Genomic DNA, 18,986 nt, shown 5'->3' with positions numbered 1-18,986 from the left:
GGACAATAAAAGCCAGGACTGTATCTAATAAATTAGATTAATATGCAGAGTTTCAAAAACTAAACTACCAGAACACACAGGTGAGATAAATAATTCGCTCCTGGTTAGGAACTTGTAAAACGTCATAAAATTGGTTTACCTTCTGACACAAATGAAAACAGAAGAACTGTGTCTATTTAAAGTAAGGGTCCAGGAAAAGAATGAGTTAAGTCCATTTTTTCTTTGTTACAGATTTCACCAGAATGTGGAAGTGTGGAACACACCCAATATTTCCTACTGTAGTAAGTAGGCAAAAGCAACCTCAGCCATACTGTATCCGAGATTTGAAAAAATGCAGAACTGGGTAAGAGAGCTCAGTTCATCTGAAACAGAGAAAAAAACAGCTTAGTCTATTAACTGCTGGTCTTTAAATAATGATATAGGTTACAGCTCTGATAAACAGTTGTTGTCAAACATTGTTGTAATTATGTGGATTGTTGGCACATTAAGCTGTTCTGTGCAGGCCTTAGTATAGTGCACTGAAGTGTCTGAAATTTTGCAATAATACAGATGTGGAACGTGAGCTATTAAGTGATGCCTTTAGTGGAAGTACAGAAGGAGGTCAGCAGCTAATGAAGACAAGAAAAAAGCATAGCTGCTTATTTGAGGAACACAGCAAGATTAATTCAATGTCTCATGAGGTGAGAGAAAACTTCCATTGTAGGCTACAATGCTTTGACAACGTGCCTGAAGAGACAAGACAAAGTATTTTAAAAGAAATCAACTTGATGGAATCTGTAGATTTGCAGAATGCTTATCTATGTGGTCTCAATACTGTACTTCCCATACAGTGTAGAAGGCCTAGGAAAGATGAATGTGAAGCAAGATTTAACAATGCATCCTACAAGTAAAGAGTGCAAGGGCAAATAGTGGATGTGGGGAGAAGTTGTAGTTTGTAGTGAGGCATTTATGGCAATGCACAGCATATCAACAAATAAGATTCAATAGTTAGTGTCTAGTCTTTGAACCACTAAGAGGGGAACATGGGAACAGGCCCTGGAAATTAAGTGATGAAAAAATTAATACCTTTAAGCAGCATATTGCCTCCTTTTGGAATAGAAATAGTCGTTATGGGTTAAAACATACAAGTAAAGTGTACCTATGTGAGGAACTAGGTATGAGTAAAATGTTCAGTTTATTCAGAGAGGGTCATACTATGATTAAGGAATTTTATGAAACATATACACACATATTCAATACTAACTTCAATATTTCCTTTTGGTATCCTCACAAAGATTCATGTAGTGCCCGTGACAAATATACAGCCAAAGTGAAATGCCTGGAACTGGAAAAACAAAGGTGCACTGAAGTATTAGAAACAAAAGATATTGAGACTGAATTGAAGAATGAAAACTTTATACAACAATTACAAACTGCAAGACAACACATTTCGTGATAGAAAGAAAAAAGCTAAGGGAAGTTTAAAGACATGGAAAACTAAGCTAGATGTATGCATTTTTGAATAGAGTCTGCCTCTGCGTAACATTACAAGTAACATTGTGTACTATGAATGGCAATTATCTATTTATGCTTTCAACACACACTGTTTATCAAATGCACAAAGTTCATTTTTCATGTACCCTGAATGTGTTACCAAAAAAGCAAATGACGAAGTCTGCTCAATGATTCATACATTTTGTTAAAAATTATCTTGGCATGGTCATGAAATATCAAAACATATTTTTTAATTCATGTTCTGGCCAAAATAAGAACTACACACTTATTCGGTTTTTGCGCAATTTAGTTACAGTAGAGAAAAAATTTGACGCTTTACGAGTAATGTTTCCAATAAGAGGACATTATTATTTGGAATGCAATAAAAACATGGGAATTATAAACAAGATAGCTCGTATAGAAGTTCCCAAAGATTGGACAGAGTTGTGCCCTTGTCAGCTTGGTCAAAGACTTCACTATTTGATGTGGTTGAAGCTAATCTGGAACATTTTGCCAATAGACTGCATTCCTGAAGCCCCTGTACAGGCTGAAGAGTCCGTTTTTCTACATGTCTACTTATACAACTAGTGAAATTAATGATATGAATATAATAGAGGGAAACATTCCACACGGGAAAAATATATCTAAAAACAAATATGATGAGACGTACCAAACAAAAGTGCTGGCAGGTCGATAGACACACAAACAAACACAAACATACACACAAAATTCAAGCTTTCGCAACAAACGGTTGCTTCATCAGGAAAGAGGGAAGGAGAGGGAAAGACGAAAGGATGTGGGTTTTAAGGGAGAGGGTAAGGAGTCATTCCAATCCCGGGAGCGGAAAGACTTATCTTAGGGGGAAAAAAAGGACAGCACACACACACACACACACACACACACACACACACACACACACACACACACACACACACACACACACCAGGAATGACTCTTCACCCTACACATAACCCACCCAAGGCTTGTAAAATTCAGGGTGACTTTAATGGATCATGGGAGGCTGCTGTTCTGAAATCAGCTCATCTAGCCGAAGAATCCAATGAACTAGAGTTTGATTTACCCAAGTTTTATTATATCTGGTAAGATTGTAAGATACTCTCCAAACCTTGTTGATTTTTTTAACTATGATATAGTTTCAAATTGTAAAATGTTCTATTTCATATTTTTAGACCAACTACATATCTTTCATCAGAAATATCTGTATATGCAGGTTTTGAAAAACTTCTGTGGGGCAGAAGCACAAGAATATTATGACAGTCTTCTTGTTGCCTAAAGTTCTCATAATTAGAACAGGTAATCTTGAACTGATTTTTGAATATTTTTGATTCTGACTTAAGTACTAAAGGAATAAGCAATACTTATTCTACCTTGAACTTACGGACTCAGCTCCTCCTTGATATTGATCTGTTACAGAATCTTAGAACATACTCTGAGCTCAAACATAATGACATATCTTGAACAGAATGACCTCCTCAATACTAAACAGCATGGATTTCGAAAACATTAATCATATGAAACCCAACTAGCACTTTTCTCAGATAACATACTGAAAACTTTGGATCAAAGCAGTTAGACAGATGCTGTATTTCTTGATTTCCAAAAAGCATTTGACTCAGTACCACATCTACGCTTATTGTCGGAAGTACAATCATATGTGGTTCAAGTAAAATTTGTGACTGGGCTGGAGACTTTTTGGTAGCAAGGATGCGGCATATCATCTTGGATGGAGAGTCATCGTCAGATGTAGAAGTAACTTTGGGTGTACTCCAGGGCAATGTTTTGGGACCCTTGCTGTTATTGTTGTACATTAATGGACTTGCAAACAATACTAATAATAAAATCAAGCTTTTTCCGGTTGATGCTGTTATCTATAATGAAGCAGTATCTGATAGAATCTGCATAAATGGTCAGTCAGATATTGATAAGATTTCAATGTGATACAAAGATCGGCAGCTTGCTTTAAATGTTTAGAAATGTAAAATTATGTACTTCACAAAACAAAACAAAATGTAGTGTCCTATGACTATAGTATCAGTGAGTCACAGCTGGAATCCACCAACTCATACAAATACCTGGGTGTTACACTATATAGGTATATGAAATGGAATGATCATATAGGTTCAGCTATGGGTAAAGCATGTGGTAGACCTTGGTTTGTTGGTAGAAAAGTGGGGATGTGCAATCATCAATCTACAAGGAGATTGCTTACAAATCACTCATGTGACCAGTTCTAGAATATTGCTCTAGTGGTGGGACTCATACCGGATAGTACTAACAATGAATATTGAAAATTTCCAGAGAAAGGCAGCATAAATGGACACAGGTTTGTTTAATCTGTGGGAGAGTGTCACAGATGTACTGAAGGAACTGAACTGGCAGACTCCTGAATACAGACGTAACCTACCCCGAGCAAGTCTGTCCGTAAAGTTTCAAGAACTGGCTTTAAATGAATATGCTAGGAATGTACTACAACCCCTGTGTATCATTCTCAAAGGGATTGTGATGATAAGATTAGAACAATTACTGCACACATAGAGGCATTCAAACAATCATTCTTCTCACGCTCCATATGTGAATGGAACAAGAAGAAACCGTAATTACTGGAACAATGGGACCTATCCTCTGTCATGCACCACAAAATGGTTTAAAGAGTAAAGATTTGAATGTAGAATAACACATTTAATAAGAAGTTCAGCTTGCCAGGGGACCTTTCCTGAACTTTTAAAAATAACTGTACGAGTGTATGAAAAGGGTACAGCCACTTACATAAATAATTATGGACAAATCCCATTGACTTCAACACTTGGCATGTTGCTTGAAAGAGTTCAAATGGCTCTGAGCACTATGCGACTTCACTTCTGAGGTCATCAGTCACCTAGAACTTAGAACTAATTAAACCTAACTAACCTAAGGACATCACACACATCCATGCCCGAGGCAGGATTCGAACCTGCGACCGTAGCAGTCACGCGGTTCCAGACTGAAGCGCCTAGAACTGCACGGCCACAACGGCCGGCTTGAAAGAGTAATTGCAGACCAAATGGAACCCCCTTCCTGTAAATACAATCTATCAGACAACTCAGAGCAAGGATTCTGAAACAGACGATTCACAATAACAGCAGTAGCAATTTTTTGCCCATGAACTGCTGAACAGACTGGATAAAGGAAACAAAGTTATTGGGACTTTTCTAGATTTTTCTAAAGCATTTGATTCTGTGAATCATGCAATGCTACTATGCAAGTTAGAAACTTATGGTATACAAGGAGTAGCACTAAAATTCTTAAGTTCTTATCTCCGAGATAGAAGACAGTGTAGTACACTAAGTTCTAATAATGAAAGTAAGACATTCATAGAGTAAAGGCAGCATACAGACCTCTCATCTGTGGAGTCCCACAGGGAAATATACTTGAGCCATTCTTGTTTCTTGTATATTTTAATGACACAACACAGCCACAAAACTCAGAACTAGTGAGCTAGTGAGCTATGCTGATGATACAGCAACTATTAGCTGGGACCATACCAAGCAGCTAGCATTCCAAAACAACAAAGGAAACTTTGATCACAGAATATTTAACAATGAATAAACTTACACTGAATAAGGACAAAACCATAGTAATAAAGTTCTTGTTAAATTATAATAATGCTCATATTCAATCATTTTCTACAGTTGACACATCTGATAAACTTAAGGTTTTAGGTATTTTGATTGATGAACATCTCTTATGAAAAGAGCATATCAGCTGCATCTGTGAAAAAGTCGCCAATAATATTTACTTACTAAAACATTTTACGAATATAATATCTCCCTCCCTCCCCCCTCCCCCCCAGTCCTTAACAAGTGTACTGAGATTTAACCCATTCTCATTTGCAATTTGAATATGGGATTAAGATTTGGGGTGGGGCAACCACAGTCTACATGACTAGGTTTCCAGACTTCAAACGAAAGCAGTTAGGATAACTGTTAATATAGGGAGGCACTAGTCCTCTGGGGACTACTTCAAAAATTATAGTTTGCTGACTGTGCATTCACTGTATGTCCTTAAGGCCACAATGCTTGTAAAAGAGAATTATGAAATAAGCGTAATGAACAGGGACATCAATAGTTACAATACATTATCCAGATGTGATTATCATAGGGCGCTAATAAAAGAGCTACAGATCACAGTCCCTTTGAAACTAGGAGACAATTCTCTAATAAGTTTCCAAATAATATAAAGCAACTCCATGGCAGTCTTTTTAAGGGCACCAGTTGTTGACTCAAACGATGTTCATACTCACTTAAAAGAATTCCGAGTGCACACACACACACACACACACACACACACACACACACACACATTCCAAGATTGCAGCAGCTCATGTGCATGTACTCTGGCTTCATGTTTTTTCTTATAAACTACAGTAGGAGTGTACTCTGGATGCTACTAGTAGCATATTGTGATGGACATCTGAAGTAAGATGCTGTAGGCAAACAATATCTCCTAATTGGCTTGTTAATGTTGTTCCCTTTTTCCACACAGTGCTGAAGAATGGGTGTTCTATGGGTGTTTAATTATGTTTGTGGCATTGCCTGATATTTCTGCAATTACAAATCTCTAAGCATATCATCTGCTGAACCTGAAGTGTGCATGTAGATCATCTTGTGAGTGTGATGAATTTAAGTCAAGAACAGTTTTATGTTCTCAACTGCATATGTTCATCGTATGGCAATGATTCTGTGTCTGTGACTGTTACTGTTAGCTGTGTATCTCACTGTAAAGAGCTCTTGAAAGTTACATTTCAGTTGTCACTCCCATTTTGTGCTTCCCTGTTGTATTGTCCTGCCAGGTAAAATGAAGCTCGTATCAGACCATACCACCTGCAGTTCCTGCAATAATACCAAGTGATTGTTAGACCATGCCTGCCATTAATGAATACAGTGTGCACTATCATCATTGCATGAGACATGCTGAGAGCAGTATTATGTTTATGTATGAAAGTTTGTAAATATTGAGCCCCTGTGACATTGTGGCTGTACAATCAAAGTGAGTTTATATTCTTCACGGTGCACCTAATACTCAACTTGAAATAGTCACATAGAGCTCACAATCAAAGAACAAAATAAAGAAATGAACATACTGATAGGTTTGCATATAAAAACATTAGTAATTACCTAGAAAGTATTCACTTTCATGCACACAATGTTCAAACACATTCAGTTACATACAGTTGGAAGCTAACCATCTTAGCTACCATTTTTGTCCTGTGTAAAGTTAAGTTACTGCTCTGAAACATTCTTATACCATATATGAATTTTATCAGTTACTGGTACTAAGTTAACAGTAGATCAGTTGTTATTATAATTCACTATGTTTGCTTGTAAAGTTCAGTGCATTCTACTTACACTGGTTTTAAAAAAACAGTGATGTATGCTCATCTTAGCTGCATCAACACATATCAATCTCAAAATGGTAGTACCTTTTCAGATTTTATTATGTAAATCTTAACACACACTAGCTGCCACCGAATTTCTCTCTCTTGTTCAACAAAGGTGATTTTTGCAAATAAAAACTTTCCTGCACAGTACCAGCAAGTAAAATGTGTTTTTGATTGGATAATTCTTTGAAATAATGCCACAATTTCAGAGACCAATATACAGTGAGCTGACAAAAGTCATGGGATAATGATATGCACATATATAGATGGTGGTAGTATCATGTACACAAGGTATAGAAGGGCAGTGCTGTAATGGTAGTTGAGGCTAGATGAATGGGACATTCCATTTCAGAAATCATTAGGGAATTCAGTATTTCAATATCCACGGTGTCAAGAGCATACCAAGAATACCAAACTTCAGTCATTACCACTCACCACGGACAATGCAGTGCCTGATGGCCGTCAGCCGTGGCATTTGGATCGAGTTAGCAGTGCTAACTGACAAGCAACACTGCATGAAATAACTGCAGAAATCAATGTCGGATGTATGATGAAATTATCCATTAGGACAGTGGGGAGGAACTGGCCATTAATGCGTTGTGGCAACAGACAACCGAAGCGAGTGCCTTTACTAATAGCACGACAGCCTGCAGCACCCCTCCTGGGTCATGACCATATCAGTTGTATCCTAGACCAAAGGAGAACCATGGCCTGGTCGGATGAGTCCCAATTTCAATTGGTAAGAGCTGATGGTAGGGTTCAAGTGTGCTGCAGACTCCACAAAGCCATGGTTCAAAGTCGTTAACAAGGCACTGTGCAAGCTGGTGGTGGCTCTATAATCGTGAGGGCTGTGTTTCCGTGCAATGGACTGGGTCCTCTGGTCCAGCAGACCCAATTACTGACTGGAAATGATTACGTTCAGCTACTTGTTCACAAACAACAATGGAATTTTTATGGAAGACAATGCACCATGCCAGTGGGCCACAATTGTTCGTCACTTGTTTGAAGAACATTCTGGATAGTTTGAATGAATGATTTGGACCCAGATCACCTGACATGAGTCATATTGAATATTATGGAGCATAATCGAGAGATCAGTTCATAAACTAAATCCTGGACTGGAAACACTTGCAGAATTATGGATTGCTATAGGGAGAGCATGGCTCAAAATTTCTGCGGGGGCCTTCCAATTTTTGGTTGGTCTATGCCACACTGAGCTGCTATATTACACCAGGCAAAAGGAGGCCCAACATGACATTAGCAAATGTTCCACGACTTTTGTTACCTCAGTGTATGCTTTCCATAGGTCTTATACTTGTACATGCACTGAATTAAAATCTGAGAGTATGTTGGTTGGGATTCAGTGAGAGGTTGGCAAAAGGCATGAATATCTGGACTGACCAAGAGTCAGATGAATTCAGAGTTTCAAAAAGACCAAGGCCTCTCATGAGCTGTAGTGCCAAAAAAGAAGAAGAAGAATAATTTCACTAATCAAAATGTGATAACTGTTTTTGCTTATAGATGATGATGATGATGATTATATATCACAGTTTCTAACTTTTTGATAAATAACATTCTGTGATTCCTGTATGGAATAATGGTAGTATTAGGAGGATAGATTGCTACTCACCATGTGGCAGAGATGTTGAGTCACAGACTGACCCTGGAAGCCAGAGACAGTGATCACATGTGAGAGCTACATTTATGTGAATTTGTAAGTGTATGTGTCATTTCGGAAGAAGGCCTTCTTGGCGAAGGCTAATGTGTTTTGTAGCGTTTTTGTTGTGCCTGTCTGTGACTCAATAGCTATGCTATTTGGTGAGTAGCAATGTATCTTTTTCCTAATATTGTCATTCTGCAGCTTCTAATTTTTGTGTCAGTCCCCCTCAATTTTCTCAGGCACCTCTAACAATGTATCGTCAGCACAATATTATCAGTGTCACATGTTGGGAGAACAGAGGTGTTGTTGAGCTTCATCATGCCAGGAATAAGTGTGATATGTGGGTGGTTTCCATTGTTCTAATCCTGCTGTTTAAGTCCAACATGAATGTTCATTACTCACCTGTAGTACTTCCATACTTTAGCTCAGGGGCCGCAATACCATACTGCATCTACCAGCAACTGAATTCAATATTACATAAAGCCAAAAACATAATGACATGAATTATTAAGTAAATTCCATCCTATAGTATAAACTGTTATTACGCGCTAGTCTTTCACTTTTAGGCAGTATTTTTTAAACAATCCAAAGATACAAAAGAAGTAAAACAAGCATAATTCATTTTACTACATTGTCAACATTTACAATAGAACAAAAATACAGTATTTCTTCTCTATCTTTATATATTTATATAATTAACAACTCTAAAACACACAAAAGTTATGTATATTGTTTTATTTTGCTTCTGTTGTCATATACATTAGCAGTCTTTAGTTTTATCATTAGTCCAGCTTCAGGAACTAGCTCAGGAATGTTACAATTACACATTCAAAGTATAACACTCTGTAACTCTACTCTTGTGAGTGCAGTAATCCAGTGTTAAGTGTATTATGAAATGACTTACATTCTCATTACTTTGTGTGCGAGTCAAATAAATAGGTTAAGTCTGATGCTAGACATATGAGAAACAAATCATAAATACTCAAAGAAACATGTTTCCACAGTACACAAAATTTCTACCTTTAATGAGTTATCAAAGTGTTTAATTTATGTAGCCAAGAATATCATGTTAAATGGGGAATTACAGATTATGTTTTTTTCATAAAGATATCTAAAAATAATAAAACTGATCCAAATGGTTTGAAAATATGATACTGCTCCCAAATATATTTTTTTCCATTAGAACTGCAAAGCTTCTTGATAATATTTTACTGTGAGAATAATGCATCTGTGGACAGTATGGAGGAGCATTGTAAGTGCACTTGCTTTAAAATCTATCTCAATTAGCTTACTTATGTTTCATCACATTATTATATCATCTGTTTTTCAATATACTGCAAAACAGTATTGGACCAGAAGAACTAAGATATAAATTATTTTAGTGACATTCATTGTTTATTGGCTATGGACGTTCATAAATTTTAGAAAAAGGTCAACAATACATTTTCATCAACCATTTTCAAGATGAGTTGAATGTGGGAACCTTCTTGTTTTGTATCATCACTCAAGATCAACAGAACTTTGAATGAGCAGACCCTGCACAACTTCAAATTAGAAATTTCACTTATTATACAAAGAGTTCATAAAAATAACTTAGTTCATCATAATCTGCCCCCTAAACAATGATGCACGAATTAGCTTTAATTGGTGCAGCTTTTTCCCTCTTGACCTCCTTCAACAAGATCATGAGGCACATTTAGCTGATCTTGCAATGAAAGTAATAGTAATTTACATCACTATTACATGGTTCACGGCAGTGGGGGGAGCGGGGCCTGAGGGGTGGGGCAAGTGGTGGGAGTAATGGGTGTGCAGGGTCTCAACTCTGACTTATCCCCAGGGTAAGTCAAATAGATGGAAGCCAGTAAGGCCAGTATGATGTAGTCTCATAGTGTTTTACGTTAACCTTGGCATGTGCCAAGTAAAGTGACTAAAATATTGATGCATTTATGTACTATACATTCTCAATGATATGATGAAAGAATGGCTTACCATGAGAAAGAACCACTGAGGTTTGGACATACTGTTGGCTGCCGCACCCCCCCCCCCCCCCCCCCCCACCATTTAAATAGTATCGCAGAGGAAAAGCACCTGACTGAAACATGATATGCATCTCAGCATAATCACCTTTTGTCTTTTTCTAACATTAAAGATATCTGTCCCACATCGTTGCCCACATACTCTCCCCAGCCAACAGAATATCCTAGCGTGTTCTGATGAGACTCCTACTCCGAACACCTTCTCCCATACGTCTCATCTGTGAAAGAAACACACTTTTAAGAATCATCCATGCAACTGTCCATTTTTCTCTATTCCAGTCCTGTCACTTGCGTATCTCAATAGAGAATCTCACTACTGGAAGCAGTTCTTTTACACAGCAACTGCAATGTTGTTGCTGTACTAATTTCTTTGTAAAATGGCTACCCTGTTGCTACTCAGAAGAATGTGGAAAGCTGGACCACCCATCTGCTCTTCTGAACAATGACTTATTTCTACACCTGCTTCATCTCTAATACTACAGGCATCCTCTTGCCTCCAATGAACTGCATCTTCTCTGAAGTGTTCAGGAAACTTTTATACCAGTGTATCTTTTAGTTGCACAACCCTCCTGGTCTCAATCTCTGCTAATCTCTGTAATTCACTTTCCTGTATTCCCTGTCTTTCATTATTGTTGCCCTCCGCCCTTTTGTATCTCTTATCCCAGTCCTAATCCTTCATCTACCCTGTCCCCTGGCCCCCCTCCTAAACATCCACATTAGCTCCAAATACCCCTTTGTCCCCTGCATTAGTTACATTTTTTGCCTCAAATCTCATTATCTTTTCCCGTTTCTTCATCTCTCTTGTTTATTGTGCTCCAAAAATTTTTTCTATTGCCTTTTACTCTGCCCTCCTTCAGGTAACTACCACCATCTCTTTTTTCAGCTGAGGGAATGCTCTTTTTCTTTTGCCTATTGAAATTGGTTGTGGGGGGGAGGGGGCAGGGCAGGTTGGGGGGGGGGGGGGGGGGGGGGGGGAGTTGTTATCTGCAAAATGATACTCGAGTACAAGGCTACCTTTCTTATCTTCATCATTTATATTGCATCCTATATTTCCCTTACAGCTTGTCTTTTGGCAGCTTACAGCTGTCATACTTGGGGATTCTTCACTGAAGCAGAGTAGGGTACATTTTTAGAACTGTGGTGTACTCAGTCTAAGACCTGTACATGTGTGATAATCATACATTGCAAAGTAACAAGTGAATGAAGTTTTATAATGAAGAAAAATACAAAATATTCAGTGCTCAAGAAATTTCCTGTTCTGAAAATTCAGCACTCCATACCAGCTGCATGCTGAAAGAAAAGGGAAACACAACAGTAACATTTCTCATTAGGCAGTCTGCAGCCAGTACAATGACCACCATCTATTTGGCATTTGAACACATGTAACACATTTGTACTGTCCTCATGCACTTGCAGGAACTATGATTTCCTGAACTCTATGAACAATCATAGACATCACTTCAGTCACCAGAAAAAATAATTAGCCATAAAGAAAAGGTAAGTTCATATTAACAGGATGTAATACATAGTCCTTGAAAGTATGAGAAGTACTTTTAAACACAACATAGAAAACTAATACCAACTAGACAACTGCTTTCATTGCAACTACTTCAGTCACAATCTTAAAAAAGCAGCCACTGAACAGTTTCTATATAAAATTTAGCTTCACAGCCATGGTAAAAGAAAAAAAAAATCATAAAAATTCTTGTCTGCAAAATAATTTATCTTACTGTCATTACAACATGACATTTCATTGTTTCAGGAACATATAGATGCTACAGAATGGAACCACATTTGAGCTACCTGGTAACTCTCATTGACGCACAAGCAATAGACATTTCTTGGAAATTTTGTGAATCACACTTTTTTATCTAGACAGTAACAGTAAAGCTTCAGATGAGCATCTGAAATGCACCTACTTTGATTGGCATAAATATTTAGCCTGCTAATTTGTCCTGTGAGACTGAAAGATGCTGGATCTTTGTGGAAGTGTCTGACAGTTGCTTCAAACAGTCCATCACCAGGCGTAGTCTGAAACACAACTACGTAGTCCACATGATCCGTTTCTGCTTTAATATCTAGATCATTGCTTTTCCCTTCAACTACTCGTTTCAACTTCAAATCAGCACAAAGTTTCACTTTTCTCTCCTTGTTTGCAGCATCTAACATAGACTGCAGCTCAGAAAGTGCATATTTTGCACAAGCCTGCATGGTAGTATCTTTGGTAGACACCGTCCTGTACTCTGTGCATGCACACCAGTGAGGCTGAATACCTGCATCCTTACATTTCCTATCATAGGGAATTTCCCTGAAGAGACTGTTACACGTTGGGCATTCAAGACTTGCATTTTTGACACTCATTTCACTGTCTGTTCTTCCTGCCCTTTCAAGTACGTCTCTCAGAGTCGCATGAACATCAAAAGGTGATGTTAGTCTGTTGCTATTTGTGACAATATTCTTATAGGCATCAGGGTAATTACTCCTAAACCAAGGAGGTATCCAGAAATACAGGAAGGGAAGTCTGTCCTCAAACCAACCAACAACTGTTTCTCGTATCTTCCCAAAGCGCATTCCATGATCACTGAAAAAAAGTACAAGTGTATTGTTCAGAACACCACTGTCTGTCAGCTCTTGAAGGAGGTACATGATTTTAATGTCCATAGCACTAGGGGTGTTGAGGTTATCGTGACTAAAATTGTTCACCCAAAAGAGTGCAAAATATGAGGCATTCTGAAAAACAGTTGCAAAATCTACTGCATACCTAAGAATGTGTTCTGAAACAGAAAGAGACCCGGCACATGTAGCTGACTGATCAGTAGATTTAGATTTCAGTTTCTTGTTTGTGGCAAGGAAAAAGGGTCGAAGATAGTAGTCTGTAGGTTGATGCTTGAAGCCACCTTTCTGGTAGTTGAACGTGCTAATAAATACTTCATCTTCAGCGTACGCAGTTATGTATCCTTGTTGATGAAAATCCTTCCAGATAAGAGGAATGTCATCCATTGGTGTTTCCTTTGTCTTGCAACAGACTTTCTTGACCTTTTCATAGCTCAGCCCAGTCAGAAGAGCTATCAGATTTGGAAATGTGTTGTCTCCCACCTGGAAAAGAAAAACCTCTTAAGAGCACAAAATTTTCAGTCTCAATTAATCAATTAATATGCAGGGATGATACGAATTCTTATAGGCATTCATTCTTTGTTGAATAACATCAGTCTCCTTATGTTGTTATTGCATGCACTCTCTCTCTCTCTCTCTCACACACACACACACACACACACACACACACATGTATATTGTATTCTACATCTACATATGTACTTAGCAGATACCACATGTCTCAGATACTTTCCTTTCCATTCATGTTGGGAGCACAGTAACAGAGATAATTAGCATGCACAGAGGCATTTAAGTGGACTGATAAGTTGGGGGCACCAGAATATGATTTCTGAAACTTAAGGAGGCTGTCATGCGATAAAATAATGATCTGCTTTCAAGCATCTGCCAACTCCAGTTTTTTAGCATTTCCATGGTGTTCTCCCCTACATCAAACCAATAACAATTCGTGCCACTCTTCTATATACTTGTTCAATATCACCTACCTATAAGCCCTACAAGGTAGGTGTCCCCACATTTCTGCAATTTTCTAAGATGAGACAAACCTGTCAGTGAACCCAAGTTTGGATGGTATTTAAGGAACCATCTGCATGCACTTTTACAGTGTGGTTTCACCAGATGCATGCATTTATTGTCCGAGTTGACACAATGAGTACAGATTGGAAATGCACGCATGTTAAACAAGTACCTACAAAATTACAGAAAAAATGGGTTCCTTAAGGCAATGATTATGTCAACCGGAATGTGGGGTGCAGAGTACACAAAGTGAAGAACAAGACAACTTCCTTATTATCTTAACTGATCTCTGAGGACAAGACGGACATGTGTTCACAGCACTGAGCATCGTTTTTGTGCCACCCACTTCACCCAGAGTTCCTGGACACATCTTTGAAGATTCCATGCCATTTCCAGTCAACTCTAATCCCTTCTCAAAATCCTAAAATCATTCTTCTGCCACTGCCCTTATTCAAGCAGTATTTTTCTACATCACTAACTCTCACACCCCGTATCACAGCCTTCTATAGCTTTGCAACATTTGGTAAGTACTTTAGTATCAAAAAACCTACTTCATGTAATTAGGTAACATGGAGCTGAGTGTAGATTGGCAGAATACTAGGTCTGAACAAAAGTACAAAAAGAACGAGGAAAAGTGTACAATGTGTAATAGTATCGCGAATATGTGTGTTTTTTGTGCTATATGATCATAAAGGTAACAGAAAAGAACAATCTACATCTACATCTACATCTACATCTATACTCCGCGAGCCACCTTACGGTGTGTGGCGGAGGGTACTTATTGTACCACTATCTGATCCCCCACTATCTGATCCCCCCTTCCCTGTTCCATTCACGAATTGTGCGTGGGAAGAACGACTGCTTGTAAGTCTCCGTATTTGCTCTAATTTCTCGGATCTTTTTGTTGTGATCATTACGCGAGATATATGTGGGCGGTAGTAATATGTTGCCCATCTCTTTCCGGAATGTGCTCTCTCGTAATTTCGATAATAAACCTCTCCGTATTGCGTAACGCCTTTCTTGAAGTGTCCGCCACTGGAGCTTGCTCAGCATCTCCGTAACGCTCTCGCGCTGACTAAATGTCCCCATGACGAATCGCGCTGCTTTTCGCTGGATCATGTCTATCTCTTCTATTAATCCAACCTGGTAAGGGTCCCATACTGATGAGCAATACTCAAGAATCGGACGAACAAGCGTTTTGTAAGCTACTTCTTTCGTCGATGAGTCACATTTTCTTAGAATTCTTCCTATGCATCTCAACCTGGCGCCTGCTTTTCCCACTATTTGTTTTATGTGATCATTCCACTTCAGATCGCTCCGGATAGTAACTCCTAAGTATTTTACGGTCGTTACCGCTTCCAATGATTTACCACCTATGGCATAATCGTACTGGAATGGATTTCTGCCCCTATGTATGCGCATTATATTACATTTATCTACGTTTAGGGAAAGCTGCCAGCTGTCGCACCATGCATTAATCCTCTGCAGGTCCTCCTGGAGTATGTACGAGTCTTCTGATGTTGCTACTTTCTTGTAGACAACCGTGTCATCTGCAAATAGCCTCACGGAGCTACCGATGTTGTCAACTAAGTCATTTATGTATATTGTAAACAATAAAGGTCCTATCACGCTTCCCTGCGGTACTCCCGAAATTACCTCTACATCTGCAGATTTTGAACCGTTAAGAATGACATGTTGTGTTCTTTCTTCTAGGAAATCCTGAACCCAATCACAAACCTGGTCCGATATTCCTTAAGCTCGTATTTTTTTCACTAAACGTAAGTGCGGAACCGTATCAAATGCCTTCCTGAAGTCCAGGAATACGGCATCAATCTGCTCGCCAGTGTCTACGGCACTGTGAATTTCTTGGGCAAATAGGGCGAGCTGAGTTTCACATGATCTCTGTTTGCGGAATCCATGTTGGTTATGATGAAGGAGATTTGTATTATCTAAGAACGTCATAATACGAGAACACAAAACATGTTCCATTATTCTACAACAGATTGACGTAAGCGAAATAGGCCTATAATTATTCGCATCTGATTTATGACCCTTCTTGAAAATGGGAACGACCTGCGCTTTCTTCCAGTCGCTAGGTACTTTACAATGAAGCCAGAAGAAGATTTAAAGAAAACCTCACACATGGAGCGTCCACATTGTCATACGACAAATCAAGTGAAATAATACGTTCGGATCCCTTCATCTGCGAGAGACGTTCAGAAAAAGGTGTAATGTGTGCGGTATGTAAAACTGTGTTCCATTATAAATGTGTAAATACAGATCCAAAACATATTATTTGGTTCTGCTCAAAATGTCTCACAGATGATTTAGTTCACAAACTTAATAGGAAAGACAGTTCGAACAAAATTATCTCAGTGTTATTGGAGGAGATAAAGGTTTTAAAACATGACTGTAACAAAGACACACAACAAAACGGAAGTAAATCATATGATAAATGTCATTCAGATACAAGAACTTTTAACAGCACTAAAATAAGTTATAGTGTGTAAAAAACTTCCAACCACAGAGAATGAAGTCAGCAAAACAATTCAAAAACTAAAAAATAAAGTCAGTGGGCTTAGATGAAGTACCAGTGTGTGTGCTGAAACAATGCATGGGGATTACATAAGGCCCCTTAACAAATATAATAAATGAATCCTTCACATCAGGGACATTTCCGGAGCAGTTAAAACAGGCAAGAGTTGTACCTTTGCTTAAGAAAGGTAATGCAGAAGACAGAAAATTACCGGCCCATTTCCCTGCTGTCAACAGTCTTAAAAATAACAGAAGCAATTATGAAAGACAGATTAATGAATTACCTGAATAAATACAATCTTTTAAGTTAATCACAGTTTGGTTTCCGAAGTGGCAAAAATACGGAGTCACCATAGTAGAATTAACGAAAGTTGTACTTGATGCTCTTGATAAAGATGGGTGTGTCGCAGACATATTTTTGGATCTTTCAAAGGTGTCTGATACAGTCAACCATAAGATTCTATTAAATAAATTAGAAGCTTAGGAATAAGAGGGGTAGCTAACTACTGGTTTCGATCATACCTAACAGATAGGGTACAAAGTGCAGAGATAAGAAATACTTCAAATAGATCTAAACATTTAGTAAAACACTTATCGGAACCAAAATACATTAATATAGGGGTTCTGTAGGGTAGCACATTAGGACCAATACTATTCCTGATATACATCAGTGACTTCCCCAGTAGTGTTAATCATGGTGAAAAAATCCTCTTCGCTGATGACAGCGAAACAAGAGAACTGCTTGCCGAGAAAGCAAATGAAACTCAAGGAAGTTTATGATTGGTCAATAAGTAATAAAGTGACATTGAACATAAAGAAAACAAATGCCATGAATTTCTGTTTGAAGAGGAAAAATGACAATGTTAAATTAAATGTAGATGGTGCCTCTATAGACTGTGTAACAAAAGCATAATTTCTAGGAATGAATATTGATTCTCAGTTTAAGTGGTGTGAACACACAAAGGTACTTGCAAACAAACTTTCATCAGCATGTTATGCCCTTAGAATCCTATCATCAGTGTGTAACATGCAGTGTCTTTTAGTTACATATTATTCATATGTACTCAATTCTTAGCTATCGAATTCTTTTTTGGGGAACAAATGCACAAAATATTAACACAATTTTCAAACTCCAGAAAGAGCCATAAGAATAATGAACCAAAAATGCTAGTAGAGCTCATTGTAAAGACCTGTTCAGAACACTGGAGATTTTAACTGTTCCATGTGAATACATTTACCAGTCAGTTGTACATATCAAACAGCTCTGTCCATGACCATGCAACAAGAGATAGACTCAACTTACATTTACCAAGAAAAAATAAACATAAAACTCAAAACAGCATTTTCTACCAAGGAATAAAACTGTACAATAAATTACCAAAAGAGATTAAAGAAATTGCCAAAATACACTTGCCGGCCGGTGTGGCCGTGCGGTTCTAGGGGCTTCAGTCTGGAACTCCGTGACTGCTACGGTTGCAGGTTCGAATCCTGCCTCGGGCATGGATGTGTGTGATGTCCTTAGGTTAGTTAGGTTTAAGTAGTTCTAAGTTCTAGGGGACTGATGACCGCAGATGTTAAGTCCCATAGTGCTCAGAGCCATTTGAACCATTTTGAACCAAAAACACTTATTTAAAAAGGTAGCTAAAAAGTACCTGGTATGCAATACATTTTGTACATTGAAGGATTACTTAGCTAAAACAGAGTAGGGGGTTTGATAAAGAATGTTATACAAATAAATAATAATGACGATTATAAAATATCCAACATTTCACGTAACACATTCACTTTATGTTTTTTTCCCTTCTTTTTTCCTTTCTAGAGATACTTACCCCCACTACACATAGCACAATACTAACACCTCTTCCTCTTTCTCTTTCTGAGCTCATCATCTGACTCATTATGGAGGGATGCTGACTCAGTTTTTCAGGATAGCAAATGGATGGAAAGTTGCAGTACAGAAAATGACCCAGAGATCACCTGTGTGTGTGTGTGTGTGTGTGTGTGTGTGTGTGTGTGTGTGTGTGTGTGTGTGTGTGTGTGTGTGGTCTTATGAAACAATGTGTGTGTGTGTATAGTCTGTGCAGTGACTGATAGTGAGACATGAGGGAACAATGTGGCATTACATTATTTAATAAGTTATTTGTATTGTATTGTATACCAGGAGTAAATCTAATGATTGTCTTTAACTAGAAGTCTGTAAATATATGTGTGTACGAAT

The 18,986-nt window shown here is 38.1% G+C and overlaps 1 protein-coding gene across 4 annotated transcripts in view; it reads right to left on the bottom strand.

Moving 5' to 3' along the window:
- Nucleotides 1-253: 253 nt before the first annotated feature.
- LOC124617960 overlaps nucleotides 254-18,986 on the bottom strand; it is a 416,373-nt gene continuing 397,640 nt past the window's right edge. For 3 of the 4 annotated variants that reach the window (XM_047145305.1, XM_047145306.1, XM_047145307.1), the window contains one exon: nucleotides 12,309-13,702. In XM_047145305.1, coding sequence (XP_047001261.1) covers nucleotides 12,464-13,702 — 1,239 coding nt within the window. In that variant the 3' untranslated portion in view covers nucleotides 12,309-12,463. Of the gene's footprint in view, nucleotides 363-12,308; nucleotides 13,703-18,986 lie in introns of those variants that run through there. The other variant, XM_047145308.1, reaches the window with a different exon arrangement.

This window comes from Schistocerca americana, chromosome 1 (genome assembly GCF_021461395.2).
Source record: "Schistocerca americana isolate TAMUIC-IGC-003095 chromosome 1, iqSchAmer2.1, whole genome shotgun sequence".
Taxonomy (NCBI): Eukaryota; Metazoa; Arthropoda; class Insecta; order Orthoptera; family Acrididae; genus Schistocerca; species Schistocerca americana.
The sequence above is the reverse complement of the archived record's forward strand: the minus strand, read 5'-3'. Positions and strand labels throughout refer to the sequence as shown.